General features: G+C 46.4%; 2 protein-coding genes across 4 annotated transcripts in view; one reads left to right on the forward strand and one right to left on the reverse strand.

Annotated features, from left to right (window-relative positions):
• The window catches only part of Kiaa0556 (KIAA0556 ortholog), a 197,178-nt gene extending 177,436 nt beyond the window's left edge, over positions 1 to 19,742 (reverse strand). Inside the window, exon 1 of one of the 3 annotated variants that reach the window (XM_008841640.2) lies at positions 19,679 to 19,742. In XM_008841640.2, coding sequence (XP_008839862.1) covers positions 19,679 to 19,685 — 7 coding nt within the window. In that variant the 5' untranslated portion in view covers positions 19,686 to 19,742. Of the gene's footprint in view, positions 1 to 19,427; positions 19,577 to 19,678 lie in introns of those variants that run through there. The other 2 variants (XM_008841654.3, XM_008841648.3) reach the window with 2 other exon arrangements.
• A 196-nt stretch (positions 19,743 to 19,938) lies between these two features.
• Positions 19,939 to 25,580, forward strand: part of Gtf3c1 (general transcription factor IIIC subunit 1) — an 80,064-nt gene continuing 74,422 nt past the window's right edge. The window contains 2 exon segments of the mRNA XM_008841695.3: positions 19,939 to 20,214; positions 23,740 to 23,949. Of these exon segments, the coding sequence (XP_008839917.2) occupies positions 19,994 to 20,214; positions 23,740 to 23,949 (431 nt within the window). The 5' untranslated portion in view covers positions 19,939 to 19,993.

Consider the following 25,580-nt stretch of genomic DNA (forward strand, 5'->3'; position numbering starts at 1 on the left):
TAGTCAGACAAGGGAAGAAAGGTGGGGATGCAGGCAAGAGCTTGGAAGTTCAGCACTTGGCTACCACAGCTCCACTGTCTGCAGCCAGCTTCTATACAGATGTATCTTCCTTATAACCACGTCTATAAAAGGCCACACAAAGCTGGGCGTGATGGTGCACGCCTTTAATCCCAGCATGGATCACTGTGAGTTCAAGGCCAGCCTGGTCTACATAGTGAGTTCCAGGACAGCTGGGGCTACAGGGAGACCCTGTCTCAAAAAAAAAAAAACAAAAAAAATAAACAAACAAACAAAAAAAACAAAACAAAGGGCCACACAGTAAATATTTTTGGTTGTAGGGCATAAGGTCATAAGATCTTAAAACCATAAGACCACAGCTATTTAACTCTGCCATTATAGAGCATTAAATTATTCCAATAAGCTGGGCGTGGAGGTGCACACCTTTAGTCCCAGCACTTGGGAGGCAGAGGCAGGCAGATCTCTGTGAGTTTGAAGTCAGCCTGGTCTACATAGCAAGTTCCAGGCCAGCTGGGGCTATAGGGAGACCTTATCAAAAAGACAAAAAAAAAAAAAAAGTCCAATAAGTTTTTTTTGGTTTTTTTTTTTTTTTTTCCTTTTTTTGAGACTGGGTCTCACTATGTAGCCTGAGCTGGCCTGGAATTTATGTTGATCAGAGTGGCCTCCAACTCAGAGGTTTGCTTGTCTACCTGCCTCTGCCTTTAGAGTGCTGGGATTAAAGGTAGTGCTCCAGCAGCAGCAGCTTTGGCCTGTAGACTTTTCAAATTTTATTTTATCTTATCTGACCTTATTCGTTCTAGGAATTGAGTAACTCTTGCTTTCTTGAACAGTATTATACTCATTGATATAAACCAATGCAGTAAGGAGTGAATCAACTGAATCACTTGCTCATCCTCAAAAAATGGGACTTACATGTCATCACCGTCATTAGCATTGTAACATCACCACTGCCATCATGATCATTGTCACTATTTTAGTAGATCACACCTGTAGTCAGGGCCTACTATGTGCCAGGTACTGACCCCTCACAGCCACCTGGAATTAGGCACTACTCCTACCCCCTGTCAGATGAAGTCACCAAGATCCAGAGGTTGGGACATCTGCCCAATATCACACCACTGGTGAAGAGCCCCGGAGGTGGACTGTCCTAGCCACTAGGCATCACTGTTCCCCAGTCGGGTTGTTAAGCCCACTCAAGGAACAAGGACAGCACAGGAAGGTGCAGGGGAAGAAAGTGAATAGGAATTCTTTCTGTGCCTTTTAATCTGCCTCAGGCTCCCCAAGAAATCAATAAGGGAATTAGAAGCAAATGACTCCTTGGTGAAGCTGGGGCTTCCTTCCAGCAAGGTGGCTTCCTTCCAGCAGGGTGGCTTCCACAGAAGATCTGGAACAGGAGCAGGCCTGATTTTCCACATTCCCTCTCTTCAGGAATACAGGTGACTCCATGTAAATCTCACAGGCACAGAGAGCCTGGGCCAAGGAATTAGAACAAAGGACTTATATGTCCCCAGGAGGCTGATGGTACTTCCATCGCTTGAACAGCAAGGCCAACTTATTTCTTCATTTGTGTAAGTGTGAAGGTATATGGTGTGTGTGTGCGTGCGTGTATGTTCATGTAATTTAATTTACACAAAACATCCCTTTCAGACAATGCCTTTTGCACCTAACAGCCCAAGAAAAATCTGGGAAAGGCCTCATTGGGTAGAGCATAAAATGTCAGCTCCTTTAGATAGCATGTTGGTGACATGCTCAGAAGCACAAAGGCATTTTCCCTTGAAGCTGGCAACATCCCCACTAGGAATCTGCTGTGAACTCCATAAGCAAGAAACATGAGTAAGGTAGTCATGATATCATAATTTTCCAAAGCATATATCGACTACAACTGATGTCCATCAGGAACCTTGAATAAGCATGGCAAGCCACAGAACAGAAAGCAACACTCAACAACTGGAAGGGCTGGGGATAGAGCTCAGTGGTAGAGTGCTTACAGCATGTGCAAGGGCATCCATCCCTAGCACTGAAAAAGAAATGTGACTAGAAAACATTGAAATTAAAGAAAAAAATAAACAACTCTACAAAAACTGGAAGGGAGGATGCAGGAACCCCGTGGTCTATTCCTTATCTCCTTTTACAAGATGGACAGGTTTAATAAACAACAACAAACAAAAACCACTAAGAGGCAGAAAGGGTATGTAACATGCAATCTTTTCTGTAAAAAATAGTAAGAGAGAAGTTATACTTGGACTGTGTCTAGTCACATTAAAGAACCACCAAGAGGGTACCTGTGAGTGACTTCTCAATGTATGAACTTTGGAAACACTGCTTTACTCTTGTTTTATTTATTTTGTGTTATCATTGAATGGATTTCTTGTATATATCCTACTAAAGAATTAAATCCAGGCCAGCATTGTGGCACATGGCTGTAATCCCAGCACTCGGGGCTGAGGCAGGAGGACTGCTCTTAGTTTGATGCCAGCCTGAGTTAAAATAGCAAATAATTAAATACATTCAAAATGCACTTAGAATATTGAGCATCTGCCATAGCTTCTTCAGCTGTCAGCCTGGAACAGAGAATCTTAATGGAAGAACTGTCTCCATCACACTGGCCTGTGACCATGTTTCTGAGGCATCTATCTATCTTCCTTCCTTCCTTCCTTCAGTCCTTCCTTCCTTCCTTCCTTCCTTCCTTCTTTCCTTCCTTCCTTTCTCTTTTCTTTCTTTCTCTCTCTCTTTCTTTCTTTCTTTCTTTCTTTCTTTTTCTTTGTAAAGTTTAAGAGAAATTTTATTGAATCAAGAATTTCATACATGAATTTTGATTATACTCAAACTTCTTCCCCTATCTGTGCCCTCACAGCCCCCCCCCATGTCTTCTATTAGCAAATGAAAAACTCCATCCATCTTACATAACCCATCTGAGCTGGGTGCCAAAGAAATTACATGTCATCTCATTAGAGTGTCAGTGATCTATAGTTTTTTTTTTTTTTTTTTGGTCCTTTTGAGACAGGGTCTCCCTGTAGCCCCAGCTGTCTTGGAACTCACCATGTAGACCAGGGTAGCTTTGAACTCAGAGAGATCCACCTGCCTCTGCCTCCCAAGTGCTGGGACTACAGGTGTGCGCCACCACACCCGGCTAGGATTTTCACTCTGAATTTCTGGATCTCTTACACACTGCTTAGGAATGTCAAGTAGGGATTTCTCTTTTTCTCACCAGTCAGAAACGCTTGGCTTTCCACATCAACTTTGGCTGTTTCCTGGCCTCATTTAGCACAATGATCCCACTGTGGACCAAGGAGCTCTCCAATAGATTGATGCCCCAGAAGGTTTTACTATGGGTAAATGAAGCTAGGCTCTTATATTAGGCAGCATTAGCTCACAGGCCTCCAATCTAAGAGTCTCTGAGTGGCAGGTGGGAAGTTTCAGAGCATCACATGACAGTTTTATACCAGTGTCCTCTAGTTTATTTTCTAAAATCTATACACTGTATACTTCTCAGATTTCTAATGTTGTTGGGGACCGCAGCCAGGTTTTGACACCCACTGAGTGATGAGAATGGTGGGCTGACTATGGGTGCCACTGGGGCATTGCAGGTGGGCAGGCCGGCTTGGTTCCCCACCCCTACCCCCAGGCTGTGGTAGACAGGCTGGCATTGCTCCACCATTGTACATGGATGGCTAGGCCAGCATGGCTTCACCAGCTGAGGCTGAGGCATTTTTTAAATTGTTAATTGATGTGGGGGGCCCACCCACTGTGGGCAGAGCCATTCCTGAGCAGGTGGGCCTGGGCAGTATGAGAAAGGCAGCCGAGCAAGCCAGAGGGAGCAAACCAGTAAGCAGTGCTCCTCTACAGTCTCTGCTCCAGTTCTTGCTTCCGGGTTCCTGCCTTGCCTTCCCTGGATGATGAACTGTAAGCCAAATAAACCCTTCCCTACCTAAGTTAGTTTTGGTCAGTGTGTTATGACAGCAACAGAGACTCAAAGTAGAGCAGTGTCTAAAAGCTAACTTAAAGGTTTAAGAAAGGATGGGGGAGACAGCTCAGTGGTTAAGCTTGCCATGCAAACCTGAGGACTGGTGTCCAGATTCCCAGATCCTGATATCAGCTGGGTGGTCCTGGTGGGCCGCCTATAATTTCATAGGCAGAGACAGGAGATCCCTAGAGCAAGGTGACTAATGAGACTAGTCATATCGACGAGCTCTGGGTTTGACCGAGACCCTGTCTCAGTGAAAAAAGTGGAAAAGTGATCTGGGCTGATCCCCAATTACCAACCCCAGGTCTCCACATGCACATGTATTCACACACATGCAAACATGCATATACACATGCACACCACCTACACATGAAAAATGAAATTAAAAATAATAGTTTAAGAAAATACAGCATTTGGGGCTGGAAAGATGGATCAGTGGTTAAGAGCACTGGCTGCTCTTTCAGAGGACCCAAGTTCGATTCCCAGCACCCACATAACAGCTAACAACCATCCATAATTCCAGTTCCAGGAGATCCGATGCCCTCTTCTGACTTCCTCAGGCATTGCATGACACGGGTGCACTTACACACATGCAGGCAATACATTTATACACATAAAATAAAATGATAAATAAAATATTTAAAAAAGAAAACAATAACGAGGGGCCAGAGAGATGGCTCAGCAGTTAAGAGCACTGGCTGTTCTTGCAGAAGATCTAGGTTCAAATCCCAGCACCCACATAGCAGTTAACCATCAGTAACTCCAGTTCCAGGGGATCTTCTGTCCTCTGAGGGCATTGCAAGACACGGGTGCACTTACATGCAGACCTCACACTCATACACATAAATAAAAATAAATAAAAAACTTTAAAACATTGGATAATGAGAAGTGCTAAAAGCTATCTTGGGGGAAGTCTGTGAGGGAATGGAGGGGGCTGTCAGGAGACAGAGCAGCTCCATGACCCTCAGGCCTGGAAGCTCACTGGAAAGAAAGCCCAGGATTTTCAGAGGGACAAATCTCTAAAGAGATCACTCTGGAATTCAGGGGCGATAAGAAGGAAAGATGACAAGATATATCAACAAGTTTCTTAGCTAAGCCAGCAGCCCACAGGTGACCTCAGACTAATTTGAGGGCAAAAGTTTTATGGACTAGCTGGAGAAGATAAGGGCATGGGAAAGATAAAAGGTCAGTCAAGGCCTATCCCTAGGGCTGTGGGAGACCTTTCACCGTGCTGACTCAGGTTCTTCTCCTGACCTGTTGGCTCTTGGAATTTCCTATTTTCAACCACAAAGCTCTGGGTCAGAGAAATAAAGCAACTTGCCCAAGTCACAGAGCAAACAAGGCATGGTGAGTGTGGTTCTACCCCACCACTTACATTACCCATCATACTCAACAGTCTTCCCCCACACCCCTCAAGATCAGGTCATTTCTACCATGTCCCATGCACCCTCAGCCCCATTCCAACTTCCTGTGTGCCCATGAACCTTGATTCTGGCTTCCATTCACTGCATTGCAAACATATACTAAGGGCCAGACAGATGCAGTGGCAGAGGAAGGTGGCAGGTGCTAACCCTGTAGTCCAAAGGCCGCCCAGCCTCACAGGGAAACTGGTGCTCGGCTCTAGCTGCAGGGTTCCATGTGGGAATGTGGGCCTTCTCTTGCTAGTTTTTTGGGTTTGAGTTTTTCTGTTTGTTTTGAGACAGGGTGTTACTCTGCAGCCCAGCCTGACCTTGAGCTCTGGGCAACCCTTCTGCTTCTGCCTTCCCAGCACTGAGATTATGGGTGTATGCCGCTCCCCACCTGGCTTGTTTTGCCACTTTTGATTTTTCCAAATAAGTTATGAATCAGGTCTAAAAGCTTCTAATTTTAACATGTTGACAAATGATTTTTATTACATTTATTTATTCACTCAGTGTGTGTGTGGGGGGGTTGTCCTGGGCACACATGTGGAGGTCAGAGTTCTCTCCTTCTATCATGTAGGTTCCAGGGACTGAACTCAGGCCTTCAGGCTCGGCAGCAAACATCTTTAACCCACTGAGCCATCACACCAGGCAACCAAGTGACTTTTTTTTTTAATCCAAAAGTGCAACAAAGCAGACCTCTTATTTCCAATCTCACAAGTAAATAGGCAGAAGACTAGAACCCTCTCACTTTTCCCATTATAGTCAGCCCTTCCTAGCCAGTGTCCATATGTGTGGATTCAAATAACTAAGGAGAGAAACTTCTACCTCTACTCAACATGTAGACATTTTTTCTTGTCATTCTTTTCTAAACACCATATAAATTGCTTCACATAGCATTTGTACCACATTAGATATTTAAGTAATCTAGAGGTGATTCACAGGATATACTAGGAAGAAAAAAGAGCATACAGGGTCTATATAAATACTACATAAAAGCCTTGATCCCTTTTGGACTTTATCCCAGAACCAGTGTCCTGTGGATACCCAGGGATACTGTCCTCTATCTCCATCTCTATGGGTCCCTTTTGAGGGGACTTAGGATCTGCCTTCAAAACTACAGAAATCTGCTAGGCAAGAGGGGAGCATTTGAGAGCCAGGTAAAGAAAGGCTCCCTTCAGTCCCATAGGAGTCCAGGCAAGGCTGGGCCTATAAGCTGCATTCCGTCCTGAAAGCCTGGACCAATATTCCTGTCACTCTTCCTCTGTGTTCTCCTTATAACTGGAATTCCCAGGGCCCAGCTTACTGCCAAATTACCTGAAATAAACAAGTCATGCTAAGATCCTCCTCTCCTTTCCAAATGCAAACTGCAACTGGCAGCTGGAAATGGTTATTTATAACCTGTACAGCACTCTGCACTTTAGGCTTGCTTTAGAAACGCTTAGCCTGGCATTTCTGGGCCAGCTTCACACTCAGCTATATGAGAGCCAGGGACCAGGTCACATAGTGTCTGCCGAGACTACAGGCCCTGAGTGGCAGCATCTACCAGTCCAGAAGCCCATCAGTCCCAACTCCACTCTCCACTGTCAGATACAAGAAAGTGCCTGCAGTCGGGCATGGTGGCACACGCCTTTAATCCCAATACTCAGAAGGCAGAGGCAGGAGGAATTCTGTGCGTCTGAAGGCAGCTTGGTCTACATAGTGAGTTCCAGGTCAGCCAGGGCTACACAGTGAGATCCTTCTCAAAACAACAACAAAGAAAGAAGTGCATGCAGAGCACCTGATACTTGTAGGTAGATACTAGGTTATCAGACCCTCTCCCCAGATCTGCTCACATTCAGGGACCTCTGAGAGTTTTGTGGAACTCTGGCTCCAAAATACATCCCAAATCTGCCCAGTCTTTATTTCTCTCCCCATCTCTCCTCTCTTCTCCTCTCCCCTTTTCCCCTCCCCCCTTCTCCCCTCCTCTCTCCCCTTTCCTCCCCACTCCCTTCCTCCTTCCCTCACTCTCTGCAGGGACAGAGTCTCACTTTGTAGCCTAGGCTGGCCTCAAACTCACAACCTCCTGCCTCAGCCTCCTGAGTGCTGGGATTCCAGGCATTCACCATGTACCCAGATCCAGCCTCCATTCTTGCCCAGATTTTCCAGTGCAGTCAAATAAAAGCTTAGGGTCAGCAAAATGGCTAAGCAGGTAAAGGCACTTACAGCCAAGCCTGGGAACCCAAGTTCCATCCCTGGGATCCACATGGTAGAGAGGACTCCCACATGTTGTCCTCTGATTTCCACATGTACACACACACACACACACACACACACACACACACACACATCCCATATATACATACATATATATGTAATAAGTATTTTAAAATCGTCTTCTTGTTTCTCAAAAGAGGTAGAGGTTGTACACGGTACCTAGAGTGGTCCACCCTGGGGAATGAAGATGAATTCCAGTCAGTAACCAAATAAATGTAATAAAAAATCTTAAAAACAAACAAAAAACAACAGAGGCTCAGAGGTAGAACAGAAGCCCTGGGTCCCATCTTCAACATCAGACACAAAACACTACAGTCACCAAATAAATACAAGACCATTATTACTTGCCAGCCTGATGTCTTTCCCCGTGTGTGGCAGATAGCCCAAATCCCACCTAGCTGGCCAGGTCCTAGCTCTGAAACATCTCAGATCCCCTTCCTTACCACTCCTGTCACCTCATCTAACTTTCTTCTGATCCTTGGACCCCAGACTCCTCCCTGGCTCGGGGCCTTGGCCCTCTCTATTCCCTCAGTCTGGTCCCTTCATTCTCTGGGTCTTACTGGCTTCACCTTTATCAGTTAGCTTTCAGTTTAAAGAGGTCCAGCTCCTCCAGTGAACTCACCCCAGGGGTCTCCTACTGTGAGAACGTATCTCTTGCCCATTGCTTAGCATGTACTAGGAGTCTGTTGTCTCCCCCACCAAGGCTACCTTATAGGTTTTTTGTTTGTTTGATACAGGGTCTCCCTGTAGCCCCAGCTGGTCTGGAACACACTATATAGAACAGGCTGGCCTCAAACTCACAGAGATCCACCTGCCTTGGCCTCCTGAGGGCTGGGATTAAAGGTATGCACCAATATACCTGGCCTTAAGGCTTTATTAACACTCAATTCCTCACACATGAAATGGAGTCCATATCAGCAGATGTTTCTAGAAGAAATGAATGAACGGTGCCCAGTGCCTGCCCAGCATGATCATGTATGAAGATGTATTTTCCCAACCTTACCCCCCTGCTCTTTCTCAAATGATGAAACAAAATACCGTGGAGTGTGTTTGATATTCCATTGGAGACCATTGGAAATATTTTTTTCTTTGCATTTGGAATGTACAGAAATGCCACACTTCTATAACCCACCAGCAACTTCTGTGACAACAGGCTTCCCAGGCTGAAATGGATTTTGGTCTGTCTCTACAGTGGTGACACAAGCTCCTGAATCCATTCGCACTCCATTACCCAGCCCGGCCCTTCCACCCGATGCTTGCCACAGAAGTGAGGATGCTGCCCTTGTGAAAACCCGTGTCCCAATAGAGTGTGTTGCAGCCCCAACCTGCCCAGCTGCCTTGAAAAGGGCACAAAAGCCTTCAGAATCCTAAGATCCATTCCTTCCCCAGATCTTTTTTTTGCTTTGGTTTTTGTTTCTGTAGACAGGGTCTGTATATGCAGCCCAGCTGGCTTTGAAATCACAATCCTCCTGCCTCAGTCTCTCAAACAGCTGAGATTACAGGTATGGTATGCACCACCATGTACAGATCAACATAGCTGATTTTACTGAGCACCTGCTGAGTGCCAGGTGTCCTTTTCATAGGTGGGATGGAGGACCTGGCTGATTTAAAGTCAGACTGCACACACACTCCAGTATAATTCACAAGCTCTGCCCCCTTCCTCCTCCTCGGAACTGTGATGGGCACTGAAGTAGTGTGTGGGGGGGTGGTGAGGAACTGGAAGGGGTGAGGGACTGGAGGGGGCCTGAGACACTGGAGGGAGCATGAGGCACTGGGAGGAGTTGGGCACTGGGGATGGTGAGGAACTGGGGGTGGAAGAGTGAGGCACCAAGACAAGGTGAGGGCTGATCCTGTTACAGGTTTTCATGGCTTCCTTTTGCAGGCTTAAAATGAGAGGCAGAGCTTTGCTGTGCTTGAGCTCAAACATAGGGACATCTGGGGGAAGCAGGGGAGAGGGCTGAAACAGATCTGGGCCCTGCCCCCACTCCCGGGCTGACCATTATCAGGCTCTCAGCTCCTCTGGGCCTTAAGCCTCCACATCTGATGGCAGTGATGGGGCCAGAGCCAAAAATCACTCAGTAGCTGGATCCAGCCACAGATGTCTAGTTGCTATAATGTTAAAAAAAGAAATATATCTTCCCAGTCAACAGTTAAAACTTGGGAGATTTCACGTCTCAAAATCCCAAGTTCTGGGTTCTTATGAAAAACATAAAGATCTAGCAGTGCAGAACTTATATTTCTGTCTGGCAGTGCTGTCAGCTGCTGAGGGCAGAAGCTGCAGGATGATACAGTGCCCTCCGCGTCCCACTCCTACTTATCCTGGTTGTCTCTGTGCCACTGAGGTCAAGTCCAAAGTCTAGGGGTTAGCTCTTACAATGCAAAGGACAACAAAGGCTCATGTGCCCAGCACAAGTGAGAATTATTACCAACAAAGCTAACACAAAAGCACTATGAGCTAGGCCCTGACCGAGGAGCTTTCTCTTACTCTCTCTCTCTCTCTCTCTCTCTCTCTCTCTCTCTCTCTCACACACACACACACACACACACACACACACACACAAACGCACACACACAGCGTGCACGCCCTAATAGAGAAATACAATTATTATAGCCTTTTGCGTGTGTGTGTGTTGTTGTTATAGTTTGGGGGTTTTAAAACCATTTAAGACGGTTTCACACAGTCCAGGTCAGCCTTGAACTCCTGTCCTTCTGCCTCCACACCCTAGGTGGGTATGGATGTGCACCACCATGCCAGGCTATTTTGTTTATTTAAAGTCAGGCTATTGCTGTGCAGCTCAGGCTGGCCTTAAACTTGAGATGCTTCTGCCTCCATGTCCCAAGTGCAGGGATTTCAGGTAGACAATCCATGCTTGGCTTTCTGTTTTATACACAAGGGGCCACATGTTTTGAGAAATTAGCAGGCAACAGATTTCTTCATGAAAATGAAGTCTATTCTTAAGTGCGCAAAGTGTGCCTAGGTGCTGCCAGGTACTGATGTGGCACAGTAGTGAAGCAAGCCTGGCCATACAGTCATTTCTATCACTTATAGTACTTGGCTTTGCAGACCTCAAAATTTTTTAGGGCTCCTCCAAGTGCTAAGACAGTTCAGGATCCCCCAAATGGAATCTTGGAGTACAGGAGCCATTAAGTCCCTTCCAGCTCTAACTTTCTGTTATTTTCAGTGGCTTTAAAAAATTATCTGAATAATTCGGAACTCTTTTTCTTTGGTTAGGAAACACATACACACACTGCATTGCATTACATGTGTCTCGAGGTAGTGGTGGGCTCTACGGCAAGGCAGGAGCTGGGAGTGAACACAACTTTACTGGGGTTGGAAATGGGGAGACACAATGCCAGCTGAAAATCACAGGAGAGGCTGTGGGGTCACAGCACAGGAAGCTGGGTCAAGGTATGGTATCAAGTCTGGGCTGAAGGACTGCATAGGCCAGTGTCTAGAGGAACCAAGTGGCCAAGTTGTCTGTCAGCTACGAGGCCTTTTCTCACTCTGCTTTATAGAGATTGGCCAGAAATTCTCTAGGGGACAAACAGGCTAATTTCTCCCTGGTTACAATGTCAGCTCAGCAAACACTTGTATGCCAGGCCTTGGGCAAACAAAGGAAAAGGTGTGTCTCCACCTCAAGCAGGGGCATGAGGCCAGCTCTGCCACAGCCAGCTCTGCTACAGCCTGGTGTGTAGGTTCCTGCCAAAGGAGGAGGTAATTCTGCTAGACAGGGCCTGTCACCAGTCTGCAAGATGGAAGTAACTTGAAAGAATGCAGCTGGCTGGGAACACAGCAAGGCAGAGCCTGAGAAAGTGGCCTGCTCAGAGGATGGACAGCTGCCACAGTGCCTACAGGGAAGGCCAGTATGCTGCATGCAAGATGTGAACCTCAATCTTGAGGATTGGTGCCACCCGCAGAAGAGGGTCAAACCATCATCATGTGTCCAAGTAAGAGGAGTAGCCAATGTCCAGCAGTGCGGGACAGGGCCTGAGTGACAAGGCAGGCTCCATGGAGCCAAAGACCCCTCCTGTTTATCTGGAGTCTGGAAAGTTCAGGTGTTTGTGTGAAATCATCATTTTGAGAAAATATAGTTATGGGCCCAATACAGTCCAGCATAAAACCTCTAGGCAGAACAATGGCCAAGTGCCTCAAGATAAACTTATGGTTGAGGACAACTGCTTCTCTAGAGAAATTATCCAACTAAGGGTGAAACATCCATAGGGTCAGGGTTTTCAAAGCCCCATGGAACACAAGGAGTTCATACTTGTTTTTTGTTTGTCTTTCCGAGACATGTTCTCTGTGTAACCACAGTTGGCCTAGAACTCACTATGTAGAGCAGATTGGCCCAATCTCAAAGAGATCGACCTGCCTCTGCCTCCTGAGATTAAAGAAGCAGACTACCACACGCGGCTCTTGCTTTGTTTTATGTCACTCTGGCTGGCTTAGAACTGAAGACTCTCCTGCCCCAGCCTCTGTGTGGAGACTGCAGGTGTGTGCCACCACACTCACCTGGGAGTCATACTTTCTTTTTCTTAAAGTGCTTGGAAGCAGCTCCACATGCCTCCTTTCCTTCTAACCAACAGTACTGCTCCGCTTAGGTTCTCGCCTACTTGGAAACAGGTGCAGCCACAGGACACTTGTGAGCCCAGAAGGTGGCAGAGAGCTCACCACATAGTGGAAGCTTTTTTTCACAAACTCTTCTTCCCAGACCAGAAGGGAGGTAGAATATACGTGCCTCTGGTGACACTCTACAGTGTAGACTTGCTGAGCTCCTGCTCTGCTGCCTTCTAGTTGTGGTGTGCAGTGAGTACAATCAGAGCATATTGAGCTGCGTCAGAAATTAAAACAGATTCTCTATGGCAGCTGTTGGCAAACCGACTCTGGACAGGGCCAGACAGTATTTTTTGGCCTCATGATTCATACGCTCTCTGCCACAATAGGTCAACTATGCCACTGAAGCATGAAAGCAGCCATACACAATATGGATGCAAATGGGCATAGCTGTGTTCCAATAAAACTTTATTTACAAAAGTAGACAGGGAAGCAGAATGCTTTAGAAAGGGAGAAGATACTATCTTCTCGAGACTCCCATGCCAGGCTCTAGTTCCCTGTGTATCTGGCTTTCTCACTAGTCTGAATTCTTCAGGGCAGAAACGGTCTTCCTTTTTTCCAGATCCTGCTAATATACCACAGTAGGAACATAAAGCAATCCATAAGAATCTTCCAAAGTGCCCAAGGTCATAGTGCAATAAGACATGTCCAGGCCTCAGGGCAGGTGACAGAGCGGCACTGAAAGGACATGCCTGCTCTCAGGGTACCTTCGCCAGGCTCCAGTGACAGTAATTTCCAAGCAAATCCCAATTCAGTGTGATCAGCCTCTTGATATCATCAAGAAAACACCCCAACCAGTTATCTATGAGGAATCTGCCCATTTTTCAATGTTGACAACCAGTGTAAACATTTAAATAACAACAACAGTCAAATAAATATGGCTATGATTTCACTAGGTCACTCTGCAGCCTCTGGTGTGAATTCATTTTCCTTTACATCTTCTGCTACATCGTCCTTGTGTGTGTTCATGTGTGAGAGTACACCTGCGTGTGAGCATGTGGAGGCCAGAGGCCAATCTTCGTTGTTTTTCCTCAGGTGCTGTCCACCTTATTTCTCTTATTCTTTATTTGTGTGTGTGTGTGTGGGGGGAGGGTTAGTTTAGAGGACAATTTGCTATAATCAGTTCTCTCCTTCCATCCTGTGGGTCCTGGGAATCAAGCTTAGTTGTCAGGCTTGGCACCAGGCACCTTTACCTGCTGGGCCATCTCACTGGCCCTGTCTACCATTTCTTCAGACAGGGTTTCTCTCTGGCCTGGAGTTCACCAAGTAGGCTAGGCTGGCTAGCCGGCCAGCAAGCCTTGAGATCAGCCTGTCTCTGTGTTCCAGGCCAGCCTGGTCTACATAGTGAGCTCCAGGCCAGCTGAGGCTACAGGGAGACCGTCTCAAAAAGACTGTCTCCTACTGGAACCACAAGCACACCAACTCAGACTTTCGAGAGCCATGTCCTCAACCCTGCTACATCTCTTTTTTTTTTTTTTTTTTTTTTTTTTTTTTTTTTTTAGAGACAGGGTCTCCCTGTAGCCCCAGCTGGCCTGGAGCTCACTATGTAGACCAGGCTGGCCTGGAATTAAAGGCATGTGCCACCACACCTGGTCCTTTATCTCTTTTCTAAGGTTAAGTTCTGGGCCAGTGAGATGGATCAGTGAGCAAAGATACTTGCTGCCAAGTTGATGGGACCCACATGGTGGAAGGAGGTCAACTCCTGCAAGTTGTTTCCAACCTCCACATGCATGCTGTGGTGCACACACTTGCTCACATACACTAATGTAATTTTTAAAATATTCAGTTTTAACATATCATCTTTAAAGAACTTATCTTTCCAGAAAAGGTTTTTATCTTTTGTGGTGCTAGGGAGGGAACCTGTCATCTAGCACACTAGGTAAATGCTCTAAAACTGAGCAGTATCCCCAGTCCCAGAAAAAAAAAATATGAAAATGATAAAGTGAAGTCAGGAGAGGTGACGCACACCTATAATCTCAGAACTTGGGAAGTTGAAGTAGGAGGACCAGGAGTACAGGGTTACTCTCAGCCACAAAGTGAGGCTAAAGCTAGCCTATGTTATATGAAACGAAAGAGGAGAGAGAGAGAGAGAGAGAGAGAGAGAGAGAGAGAGAGAGAGAAGAGAGAATGTTTGTAAAATGAATCCCTACACATCCCTCACTGGAATTTGGTTTTACTTAGTTGCCCTCTCTGGATCTGGAAGTACTGACATGTTGAACCACTACCTAAATGCCATAAACAAAAGCAATTAGAACATGTGTGCCAAATTTCTATAAGCTGAGTGATAGGGTGTAGACACTGGATACAACAAAAGAAAGGAACCTGCTGGAAGAGGAAGCAAAGAAGCAATGAGGGTAGACACAGAGTGTGCAGCACACATGTATTTTGCCTGCTGAAGGCTTGTTTTCTTGCTATCTTGTGCTTGGTTCAGTAAGAGACACAGACAAACCCCAAGGAACCCCCAGAGCTTCAGATGGTGACTGGCAGTGAGGTCCCAGCAAAGCCTCCCCAGTCAGCGGCCGCCTGTTCTGCAGTCGGATCATCCAGGCAAAATTTCATCCATTATTAAATCTTCTAGAAAGTTTGCTAAGCAAATCTTCGGTATCAACTGGGGAAATGTTGAATATATGCTCCCAGGGCAGCAAAAGCAAACAAACAACTCTAAAATCCTTTCTAATTATACTGACGTACTGAACTTTTTCTAATTACTATGTTCCTCAAAGACTGAAAAGTTTTTTTTTTTTCTTTCTTAACCATCTCACTGGAGATAATTTGACTTTAATACAAAGCTGAACATTAAAGGCACACACCTTTAATCCCAGCAGAGGCAGAGGCAGGTGGATCTCTATAAGTTCAAGGCCAGCCTGGTCTATATAGTTGAGTTCCAGGACAGCTGGAGCTACAGGGAGACCCTGTCTAAAAAAGACCAAAAAAAAAAAAAAAAAAAAGTGAACATTTTCATAGGCAGAGAACACTCACATAGCCAATAGCCAATTACCTTCATGATTATTAAAAAAAAAAAAAAGTGGCAAACACGGGGTCTTCTAAACAAATAAGCTAGTTATAGAGATTATCATGTACTGGTGAGCTTCATCAGAGGCGTTATCAAAGGTGGTCAGGGCAGGACTGTAATTCCAATACTAGGGACCATAGCAGGAGGATAAGGAGTTCAAGGTCAAAGTCAGTATCCCTTACAAATCCAGTTCTAGGTCAAACTGGGCTGCAAGAGACCCAGTCTCAGACTGAGTGGAGAGGGGAGAAGGGGGAGGAAGATGGGAAGGAGTGGGAGAAGGAGTACCTGCTTTCCCCTCTAGCTGCAGTTGGAAGAAATGGGTCCATTTCAGATACCATCAGCTACCACTAGAAATACATTCATTTCCTTTTTTGAGACAGGTTCTTGCTAAGCAGCCTAGGTGGCCCTGAACTCACAATCCTCCTGCCTCCCATGTGCTGGGGTTACAGCTGTGTATCACCACACCTGACCAGATTGGCTGTTAGGTGCTTTTACAGAAAAACAGGGCAGGCTGTACATCACCTCTATCTTAATGATAGGAAAGCTGAGAGGACAATGGACACAGCAGAGATTGAAACCTAGGAGCATTACACAAACCACCACAGAGACAGGGGACCCACCTCAGTCAAACCAACGAGCAGAGAAAGCCAAGTATGACGGACTAGAGAAAAAGTCAAACAACAGTCCAGCATGGGGAAACTTGTTAGACATTTAAAGTATTTGAGTTTAGGAAGTAAACATCTTCTAATAAGGTCAGCCTTGACTTACCAGTTGGCTAGAATCACAATTCATTTCAGGCATGCTGTTCTTTGACCGGTAGACACACGCCCATAGAAATTATGTGTAAATCAAAGTTTTAAAAACTAGAATAGAGCCAGGCGTAGTGGCGTACACCTTTAGTCCCAGCACTCGGGAGGCAGAGGCAGGCGGATCTCTGTGAGTTCAAGGCCAGCCTGGTCTACATAGCGAGTTCCAGGACAGCTGGGGCTACAGGGAGACGCTGTCTCAAAAAGACAAAAAAAACAACAAACAAACAAACAAACAAAAAACTAGAATAGAATGTAGGGGCCAGAAAGATGGCTCATCAGGTAAGGCTCTTACTGCCAAGCCTGATGATCTCAGTCATTCCTAGGACCCACATAGTGGTAGCTGTCTTGTCCTGACTTCTATGGCACACATGCTTGTGACACCCATGTTCATACACACAAATAATAAATTAAAAGTTAGAGTGGAAAATAGAATTCCCAGAAGGTTAAATCTGAGCTTAGGATAAATACTTTTCTAGAATGAATTATTTCTCTTATAACCAATCTGCAAATGAACAGATTCCTCCACCAACTTCAACAGTGTTCCAGGAGTACAGAGGTAGCTAAGCAAGCAGAAGTAGTCAAGTTGCTTCTCAAGAACGGCCTATAACAAGCACTGTTTCTCAAATGGTGTTCCACAGATCCTGGGCAGAAGAGAGGCTACAAACTCAGAATGATTTTCATCTTAATTCTACAACTTTCCCACTGTTGAGTTCTGAATTGAAGAGGCAAAGCAAAGGTGGGCAAAACTGCTTTTAGCCTGCATGGAGGTCAGGTGCCAAATGATACAAGCAGTTGGTGTATTCTTACTCCTGTATCACAGGACACAAGCAGATGACTGCAGAATCACTTTCATTTAAGAACATCCTGATAAAGCAGTAAATATTAATTTTTAAAAGCCTCAGCCCACAAGTATGTATCATTTTAATATTCCTATGAAGAAATGGGAAGTACATTTCAAGAACTTCTGCTACGAACCAAGAACAATGGTTCATCCAGGAAAACACCAGGCACCATCTAACAGTATCCTGTATGGAACGTAATTTTTACATGAATGAACAACAACAGACAATTGTGGTTCTTCAGACTTGGGTATTTGGCAGATATTTTCTCAAATACTTCAGGGAAACAATTGACAATATTTATTCCCAATGATAAAATTCAAGCTTTCAAGTGAAAAAAAGGTGGAATGCATGCATCCATCACGTGAACAGTTTTCCAATTTCTGTTTTGAAAAACTGAGAGGATAGGTGATGGCAATAATGCGATTTTTTTGTTCTTGGTTTTTTGAGCCAGAACTTACTCTGTAGCCCAGGTTGGCCTCAAACTTGCAATTCTCCTGTCTCAGGCTCCTAAGTGCTAGGATTACAGGTGTGGACCACCATGCCCAACTCAAAACATGACCTTTTTTTGATACCAAGTCATTTCCAAAGTCCTCCAAAGTCGACATTTGGAGGATTTGCATGTTAGTGAACTAATATCTTCCAAAAGACCAACAGCTGAAGCTATGAAATCAGGTATGAGGAAAACAGCCCACAGGTCAAAGTGCTAGACAGACCAGTAGAATTTGTTGCAAGAGCCCAAAGGTCACTAACATAGTTTCAGATACCAATAACATTGTGCTCAACCTTTTAGAAACTGTCACTTTCTAAGTTTTGATGGACCATCAACGTGTCAAGTTACTTGGAAAGAAAATTAAAATATTTGTTTCCGAATCCAATTACGTGAGGCCAGTTGTTTATACTTACTAGCCCAAATAGTGTAAGTAGTGGTAGTGTAGTAGCGGTGGATTCTGAAGCAGAAATAGGAGTCTAGCTTTTTTTCCTTTTTTTTTGGGGGGGGGGGCTTTTTAAGTCAGGGTCTCCCTGTATCCCCAGCTGGCCTAGAACTTGCTATGTAGACCAGACTGGACTCGAACTCACAGAGATCCGCCTGCCTCTGCCTCCCAAGTTCTGGGATTAAAGGCATGTGCCACCAAGCCCGGCTTTTTTGGTTCTTTGAGACAAAGTCTCACTTTGTAGGTTAGGCTGGCCTTGAAGTTCTGCCTTAGCCTCCTAAGTGATAACAGACATGCACCCCCAAATGCCTAGCCAGTGTAGTGGCTTATCCCTGTAATCTTAGTCACCTAGGAGGACTGCAAGTTTAAGGCCTGTTTCAGCTACAGATAAGCTAGTCTGAGCAACTTAGTGAGACCTTGTCTCAAAGGGGGTGGGGGTGATAAGAATATAGCTCAGTTGTAGAGCACCTGCCTAGCACGAGTGAGGTTCTGAGTTCAATTCCTGGTCCTGCAAAAGAGGGAGGGAGAGAGGATAAAAGCTATGATGGCACACCCCTGTAATCTCAGCACTCAGTTCAATGCGATCCTTTGCTACATAGCAAGTTGGAGACCAGCCCTGGGCTACAAGAGATCCTGTCTCAACAAAACACAAGACAAAAACAAGAAGGAAGAAAGAGGAAAGGAGAAAGGGAAGGAAGAAGGAAATGTAAAGCAATACTACTTAATATTTATGGTGGTGGAGGAAGATAGCTATTTTCATTAAAATATTTAAGTTCAGGAGTACAGGGTTATTATTTCCAAGTGAACTGATGTTTTGGAATTTTGTATTTACTTCTGATAGGGCAATAACCCAGATACAATACATGTATTAAATAAAGGTCTTTTAAGGGAAGATCTTAAAGATGCTCAAGGCCTAAAAGGTTTAAGGGCTATTGTTCTGTAACAGCATTACACGGACCCTTCCATGAGGTGAACTGATAAAAGACTTTTTTCCACACTACATTTAGTGGCTATCAAATGAATGCAAACTCCCCAGGAGTAATTAGAAAAACTATGTGGATTACAGCACATACCCTGCCAACCTGCTAAGACATCAGTCTTCCTGTCGGAACGAAAATTTGGACAGCAGAGAAGCTATTCCCAGGAGGCTTGTGACGCCCACAGCGACTCTACAGGCCGCCAACGACTTTAAGTCTGATTGTCTGTCATAATATTTTGGGAAGAGGTCCATGAGGACAATTGGCTGGAGCTGAGCCGGCAGCTTCTTTTCAGATTGGAAACCCGTTTTCAGTTACAGCCTATCAAGTTTGCCCCTGAGCATTCGCAAGCTCCGGAATGCAAGGTCTCTAAAAGCCTTTTCAAATGTCAAACTCTCATAATTCAGCTTCAGATACAAGGTCCAGGTTTCTTAATCTGCCCCTTGCTAGCTATCTGGCTCTAAAGAGCGATTACAGAGGCCCTGGCATTGAACGTAAGTACCTTGTTAACGTGAGCTACCGTCACAATCAAAGCACATAAAAGTATTCCCAATCATCTCCCCATGGCAGTACCTGCCGAACGCACTCCCAGGGGCACGCTTACCGCCAACCAACTCCCAGATCCCCAGAGCTGCATCCCAGGCCCCCGGTCCTCAGGCCTCCCCAGCGCCCACCCCTTCCCTGGTCTCCGGGTCAGCGCGGGCTTCCCTCGGGCCCCCTGCGTAGCCTCCCGCCCGCTTTCCCACACACTGGAGGCCGCCTTGGGCCGGGGGCCTGTGGCCTGGCATTCGCCCGAGAGACCTCGAAAAGACGAGACAGCCGCCCGACCTCCCGGCGGGGCCCACGGACACTAACCGTCCATCCCCAGAGGCGGCCGTTCCGGGTGCCCGGACCGGAAGCGGCCCTCACACTGTTTGCAGTTCCCTTGGTTACTGTGAGGTTCCGGACCAATAGCGGTGTAGCTAAAGCTCACTGGCCCCGCCCCCAAGGGCATGACGTCACGACGACGCTCAGCGACTCCTCGTTCTACCCACTTTCCCCGGCCTCCGACCGCTGTGCGCAGGCGCACTAAGCCGGAGCTGGCTGCGGCGAGGTGCGCAGGCGCACTGGGCCAGGGCCGTCGGCGGCGAGGTGCGCAGGCGCCCTGGGCGCTTGCTACCCGAAGCAGCCATGGACGCCCTCGAGTCGTTGTTGGACGAGGTGGCCCTGGAGGGGCTGGACGGTCTGTGTCTGCCCGCTCTCTGGAGCCGTCTGGAGTCCCGCTCGCCTCCCTTCCCTCTGCCGCTGGAGCCCTACACGCAGGAATTTCTGTGGCGGGCCCTGGTCACGCACCCGGGCATCAGCTTCTACGAGGAGCCTCGGGAGCGACCGGACTTGCAACTCCAGGACAGGTCAGCCGCCCCGGGGCCCAGCCGCGAGGGGGCAGGGAGCAGTGGGGCCGAGCGCCGGCGGGGGCTAATGGGACGGTGGGGGATGGGCGCGAGGTCGGGCTAACCTGGGCTCCCCGCGCCCCTGCAGGGCCTAAGTGATGGGCTGGGGGAGGGGCTGTCCATTGTGTTGAGGGTGGCTGTCTAAATGGTCGCAGAGTTCCTCTCCCCGGGAGCTTAGGGTAGGAGCAGGAAAGTGACTCCAGACTTTAGGCAGCATTCCCGTAGTGTCGGAACACAAAGCTAAGGCAACTGGAGACCTGTACGGCTCCGAGTTTAGCAAGAAAACCGATAGCTGAAGTGGATCGGCGCTTCCCGTGAGCTGGCTCTGTTCTAAGACCCTGCTCTGCAAGTGACTACTTGATCCGCATTTGATCCAGGGAGGTAAGAACAAGTGTCTTCCCTTTTTACAGAGGAAGAAATAGCCACAGACGGAGGTTAAGTAACATACAGGATTCAGAGGGTACTGGGTGCTCTTTATTCTTTCTCTTCCTGTCTCTTTCTGTTAGTCTGTCTCTCTCCTTTTTGCTATCTCTCTCTGACACTGTCCAAGAATCCATCCCAGCCTCTTGCTGGTTCTAGGCAAGAGCTCTACTACTAGAACACCTTCAAGCCGGCTCCTTCTTTTTTTCAATTTTACTTTAAGAAAGGGCTGGCTCCAAACTCTCCACCTGCCTCTGCTTGGATTGCAGGCATGCCCCACCACACCCGGCAAGTTGGTATTCTTAACCCATATTATGAAGTTCAGGAGAGATTCATATAGGTAAAAAAACAAGCCAGGCAAGACTTAGTTGGATTTAGGCAGCCAGTTGGCAGAGTGCTCTGAACAGACACCACCAAGTGTGAGAGCCTAAGCTAAATTTGTCTGAAGTGTGAGGTTAGCAATTATTAGTCCTCATTCCATGCTTCCACTTATCCGTGTGTATTGTGAGCTGAGACTGTTCTAAGATACTTACATATTGGGACTTTAATGTTTTGTTTGAGATGGGGGTCTCACTATCTAGGCCTGGCTGGCCTGGAATTTACTATGTAGACCAGGCTGGCTTCAAAATTAGAGATCCACTTCAAACTCAGGATGCTTCTGCATCCCAAATGCAGGAATTAAAGGCATGCACCACCCTGCCGGCCTGTGACTTTAATTTTGTCTTGTTTTGTTTTTTTTTTGAGACAGGTGTCTTTATAGCCCCATCTGGCCTGGAATCCCCTCTGTTGACCAGCCTGGCCTCATTCTCACAGAGCTCCTCCTGCCTCTGCCACCCAAATACTGAGACTAAAGGTGTGCATTAGCACACCTGAGTTGTCACTTTAATTTTTTTTTTTTTTGGTCTTTTTGAGACAGGGTCTCTCTGTAGCTATAGCTGCCTGGAACTCGCTCTGTAGACCAGGCTGGCCTCGAACTCACAGAGCTCCGCCTGCCTCTGCCTCCCAAGTGCTGGGATTAAAGGCATGTGCCACCACACCCAGCTGTCACTTTAATTTTTACAACAACCTGAGGAGGTTGGTATTCTGAAGAACTTTGAGGTGGGGAGGGGTGGAATGACTTGCTCAAGGTCATCAACTAGTAAGAACAGATTCAAGAACTTGAATTTAGGAAATCTGGATCCAGGATCCACTCTGCCCTTAACCAAATTCCACTAGGAATCTGATCATTTAATTCACTTAAAAGAGTCTATCCTTTAAAAAAGGAAGTCACTAAAGGGAGAGTCAGGACTAGAGGCAAAGGGAAGCTGGATGATCTGTAATCATAACCAGTGAAGGACTGGTTTATCATGCTGGGGGCTGGAATGAAGAGTTGGGAATCAAGATATATCAGGTAGCCAGGCATAGTGGCACATACTTGTAATCCTAGCAGAGTTAACGCAGGTGGATTTACGTTCAAGACTAGTTTGAGCTACAAGAGAACCCATGTGAAAAAACAAAAGCTACATTAAAGAAAACAGTCAAGAGAATTTGAAGACTGATGTGGAATGTGAGGAAAGACAGAAACTGAGGTGTGTGTACTTGGTGCCTGTTGCTGAGACATAGGAATAAATATTGATCCCCTTCATGGGAACACAGAAGAACAGTGGATGAACAAGTCTGGGGAGATGCACACCATACTTTGAGACTCCTTTGAGTCGTCTGAGAATACATTATGTTGTGTAAACCCTTGACTTACTGGCAGGGTAAAAAAACCAAAGGGACGGACTAGGCTAGACCTTTGTGAGTCATCCCGTGCACTTGGTAATTAAGGCCCAGAGCATCCCTAGGAGAGAGTGTGTTGTGATTGGAGGCCTTCAGACACCTTCCTGAGCTGTACCTACCTATATTTCAAGGTTGGATGGAGGAGGCAGGACTTTCAACAAAATTAAAATATGGATGAAGAGGAAGAGGACAGACTACAGAGTGTCCTGGAAGAGCTGAGAATTGAGGGTTAAATAGTACAGAGGTCACAGAAAGAATGAGGAAAAACAAAAGTTGAGGGAATGGATTGTGGATGGGGTTTAGCCTTAACCACACTAGAGAAGGATAAACCAAATCCCAAAGGTGATGACACCTTAGTAAATGAGGCTTAACAAGGCTCAGGCAGAGATGCCTGCTGTTAGAGGCTGCTCAGAGCATGTGCTGGGAAGGAGGGGCTTGTTGGGAGGCAGGGAAACTAAAGACAGGGAGCTGGTGTTAGGGGAAACAGAACCAAGGTTTAGGGATACAGCTTGCTAGCTTAGACAGGGCCCTGGGTTCCATCCCCAAACCACAAAACAACAACAACAAAAGCCCAGTTATTCAAAGGTGAGAATTGTTCAAATGGCTAAAGGAACTAGAGAGATGACTAAAGAGAGAGAGAAAGATGTTAGAGGAGGGAAGCCTTGGTCTGTGGTCTAGAGACTGGGCACTGGAGGGAAAGCAAAAGGCTCTGGCTAGTAAGCTTCTTGGATGGATTGGGGAAGATCCTAGAAAGGCTTTGTTCTCTGGGATAGAAAGGTAAGAATCTGGGCTGGGGGTGTAGCTCAGTTGGTAAAGTATTTGCCTAGCTTACACAAAATCCTGTGTTGTTTCTCAACACTGTATAAACCAAGTGTGGTGGTACATACCTGTGATCCCAGCATTTGGGAGGTGAAGCCAGAAGATTGAGAATTCAAGGTCATCCTTGGCTACATATCAAGTTCAAACTTGCCTGGGATACATGAGACCCTGTCTCAAAATGAGAGAAAGGCAAAAACCTGCTTGTCAAAACTTAACTACAGGCCAGGCATGACGGTGCCTCCTTGTAATCTTAGCACTCAGAAAGCTCAGGCAGATGGATTAAAAAAATCAAGGCCAGGCTGGGCTGCAAAGTAAGATTGTCTAAAAACAAAACCAAAGCAACAAAGACTGTCTGCATTTGTGGGACAAGACTGAGTTGTCTGACCTCACCTCTTTCTGGTCTCTGCTAGGAATTGACAGAACGCACCAGGTGTATGTTATTTCTGAAGCCTAGTTGGAGGTTTATGTATGTGCTTTTCCCCCTAGGTATGAGGAAATTGACTTAGAAACTGGAATTTTGGAGTCCAGGAGGGACCCGGTCACTTTGGAGGATGTCTACCCAATTCACATGATCTTAGAGAATAAGGATGGCATCCAGGGCTCATGCCGATACTTCAAAGAGAGGAAGGACATTACCAGTAGCATCAGGACCAAGTGTCTGCAGCCTCGGTGCACAATGGTGGAAGCCTTCAGCAGGTAACTGACTTGCACGCTCAGCAGTTCCCTGGCTTCTGGGTGCTCTGTAGTCAGGTACAACCAGGTGCTTGGCTCTGGTGTGCTAGCTCAAGTCTGCTGGAATTCCCAGCCTCTGGATCTTCACACCACTCTCATGGACTGACCAAGTTCTGAGTTCAGAAATCCTGGCTTTTCCTGTCCTTTCTCTCCACAGTCCTAGGACAGTTGTGACTGGTTTTTCTCTGTCCTACTTGGGCCCTCCCTATGTGCCCCGCTTTCCCTTTTGTGAGTTGTCAGTCAGTGTCCCATTCTTCTAGAGTTGACCCATCTAAACTGGCATTTTTCTCAAGTACCCAACTTCATTTCAACTCCCTGACTTCCAAGGTGAAGGAGAAGCTGCCAGTGTGAGCTCTGTTCCCGCCCCTCCCTCCTTTCTTCCTCGGAGGCCATGAGACACTAGGCCCTGCTCGGGCTGGAAGTTCTCCTTCCCCTTCCTTGAGTCCAGCTCTCTGTACTTCTTGCTGTCTCTTAATTCTTTCTCTAGGGTTTTCATTTGCCTATCCTCTGAGACTTTATCCTCAGTGTACTGATATGCTTAGCCACCTGGCATTGGACCCTCTCTTGACCCCTGTCCTCTGTCCTGCAGCATGCATGTTGCTTGAAGAGACACTGGGCTCTCTGTTTCTTTGTCTTCTCCTTCCCTCACTCTTCTATCCCCTGCAGACCTGATTCCTGCCTGTGGCTTCTAAGATACTGACAGCAAGTCCTTCACCCCCTGAGCCCATGCAGTATTGTGGACTCGGAATCTTTTGCCCCTGGGCTTCTAGGCTTCCTGCTGTCCCGTTTTCCTCACTGATCCTCACCAGCTTGTGGTGGGGCTCCCCTGCTCTTCCCAGCCCATCAGTATTGGCTGCTTCCAGGACTACCTATGCCACGAATCGCTCTTCTTTGTCAGGTATAGTATTTCAATAATGAGCCCTCATACTCCGATAATCAGTTTCCTTCATCCCAAACCTGCTTCTCTCTTTTTCTCTTCTTTCTCATCCCTTTATTCTGGTCAGAGGCATTGCCATCTGTCAGGCTATATAAGCTGTCAACTTGAGCCTGTCCCTAGGCCTGTTTTTTTCTGAGTCTATACTCAGTTTTCCAGCATGTCTTGTTGACTTTCCTTCTAAATCTGTCTCTAATCAACACAGAAGTCTGCTCTCCCCATTGGTGCAGTCGCTCTTTTACCTTCTATACTATTGGAGGTTTTTTCCTAAATGGAAGTGTGATGGGCCGATAGTCAACTCTCCCTCGCTGTTGCAGGACAGATAAGACAGCACCAGGAGATGCAGGAAGCAGGTTTATTTAGGCTGCAGCCTTGGCCCAGAGAGATTTCTGTCTCAGTTCTGAGCCCTGAAAGAAAGTAGCACATACCTTTTATACCTTAGGCACTGGGTTACAGTGCGAAGGAAACTTATATCTTGATTGGCTATCAGTACAGTCTCAAAATGAAGCAAATTATAAAGAAAACAAATATTTAAAAAAAAAATCCTCTTTGAAAATCATTGCAGAAGTTTCCACCTGAGACAAACAGAATTGAGGAAGTTTCAAACACAGATTTGGGGCTGGAGAGATGGCTCAGTGGTTAAGAGCACTGGCTGCCCTTA

This window comes from Nannospalax galili, unplaced genomic scaffold, assembly GCF_000622305.1.
Source record: "Nannospalax galili isolate Female #2095 unplaced genomic scaffold, S.galili_v1.0 scaffold411, whole genome shotgun sequence".
Lineage (NCBI taxonomy): Eukaryota > Metazoa > Chordata > Mammalia > Rodentia > Spalacidae > Nannospalax > Nannospalax galili.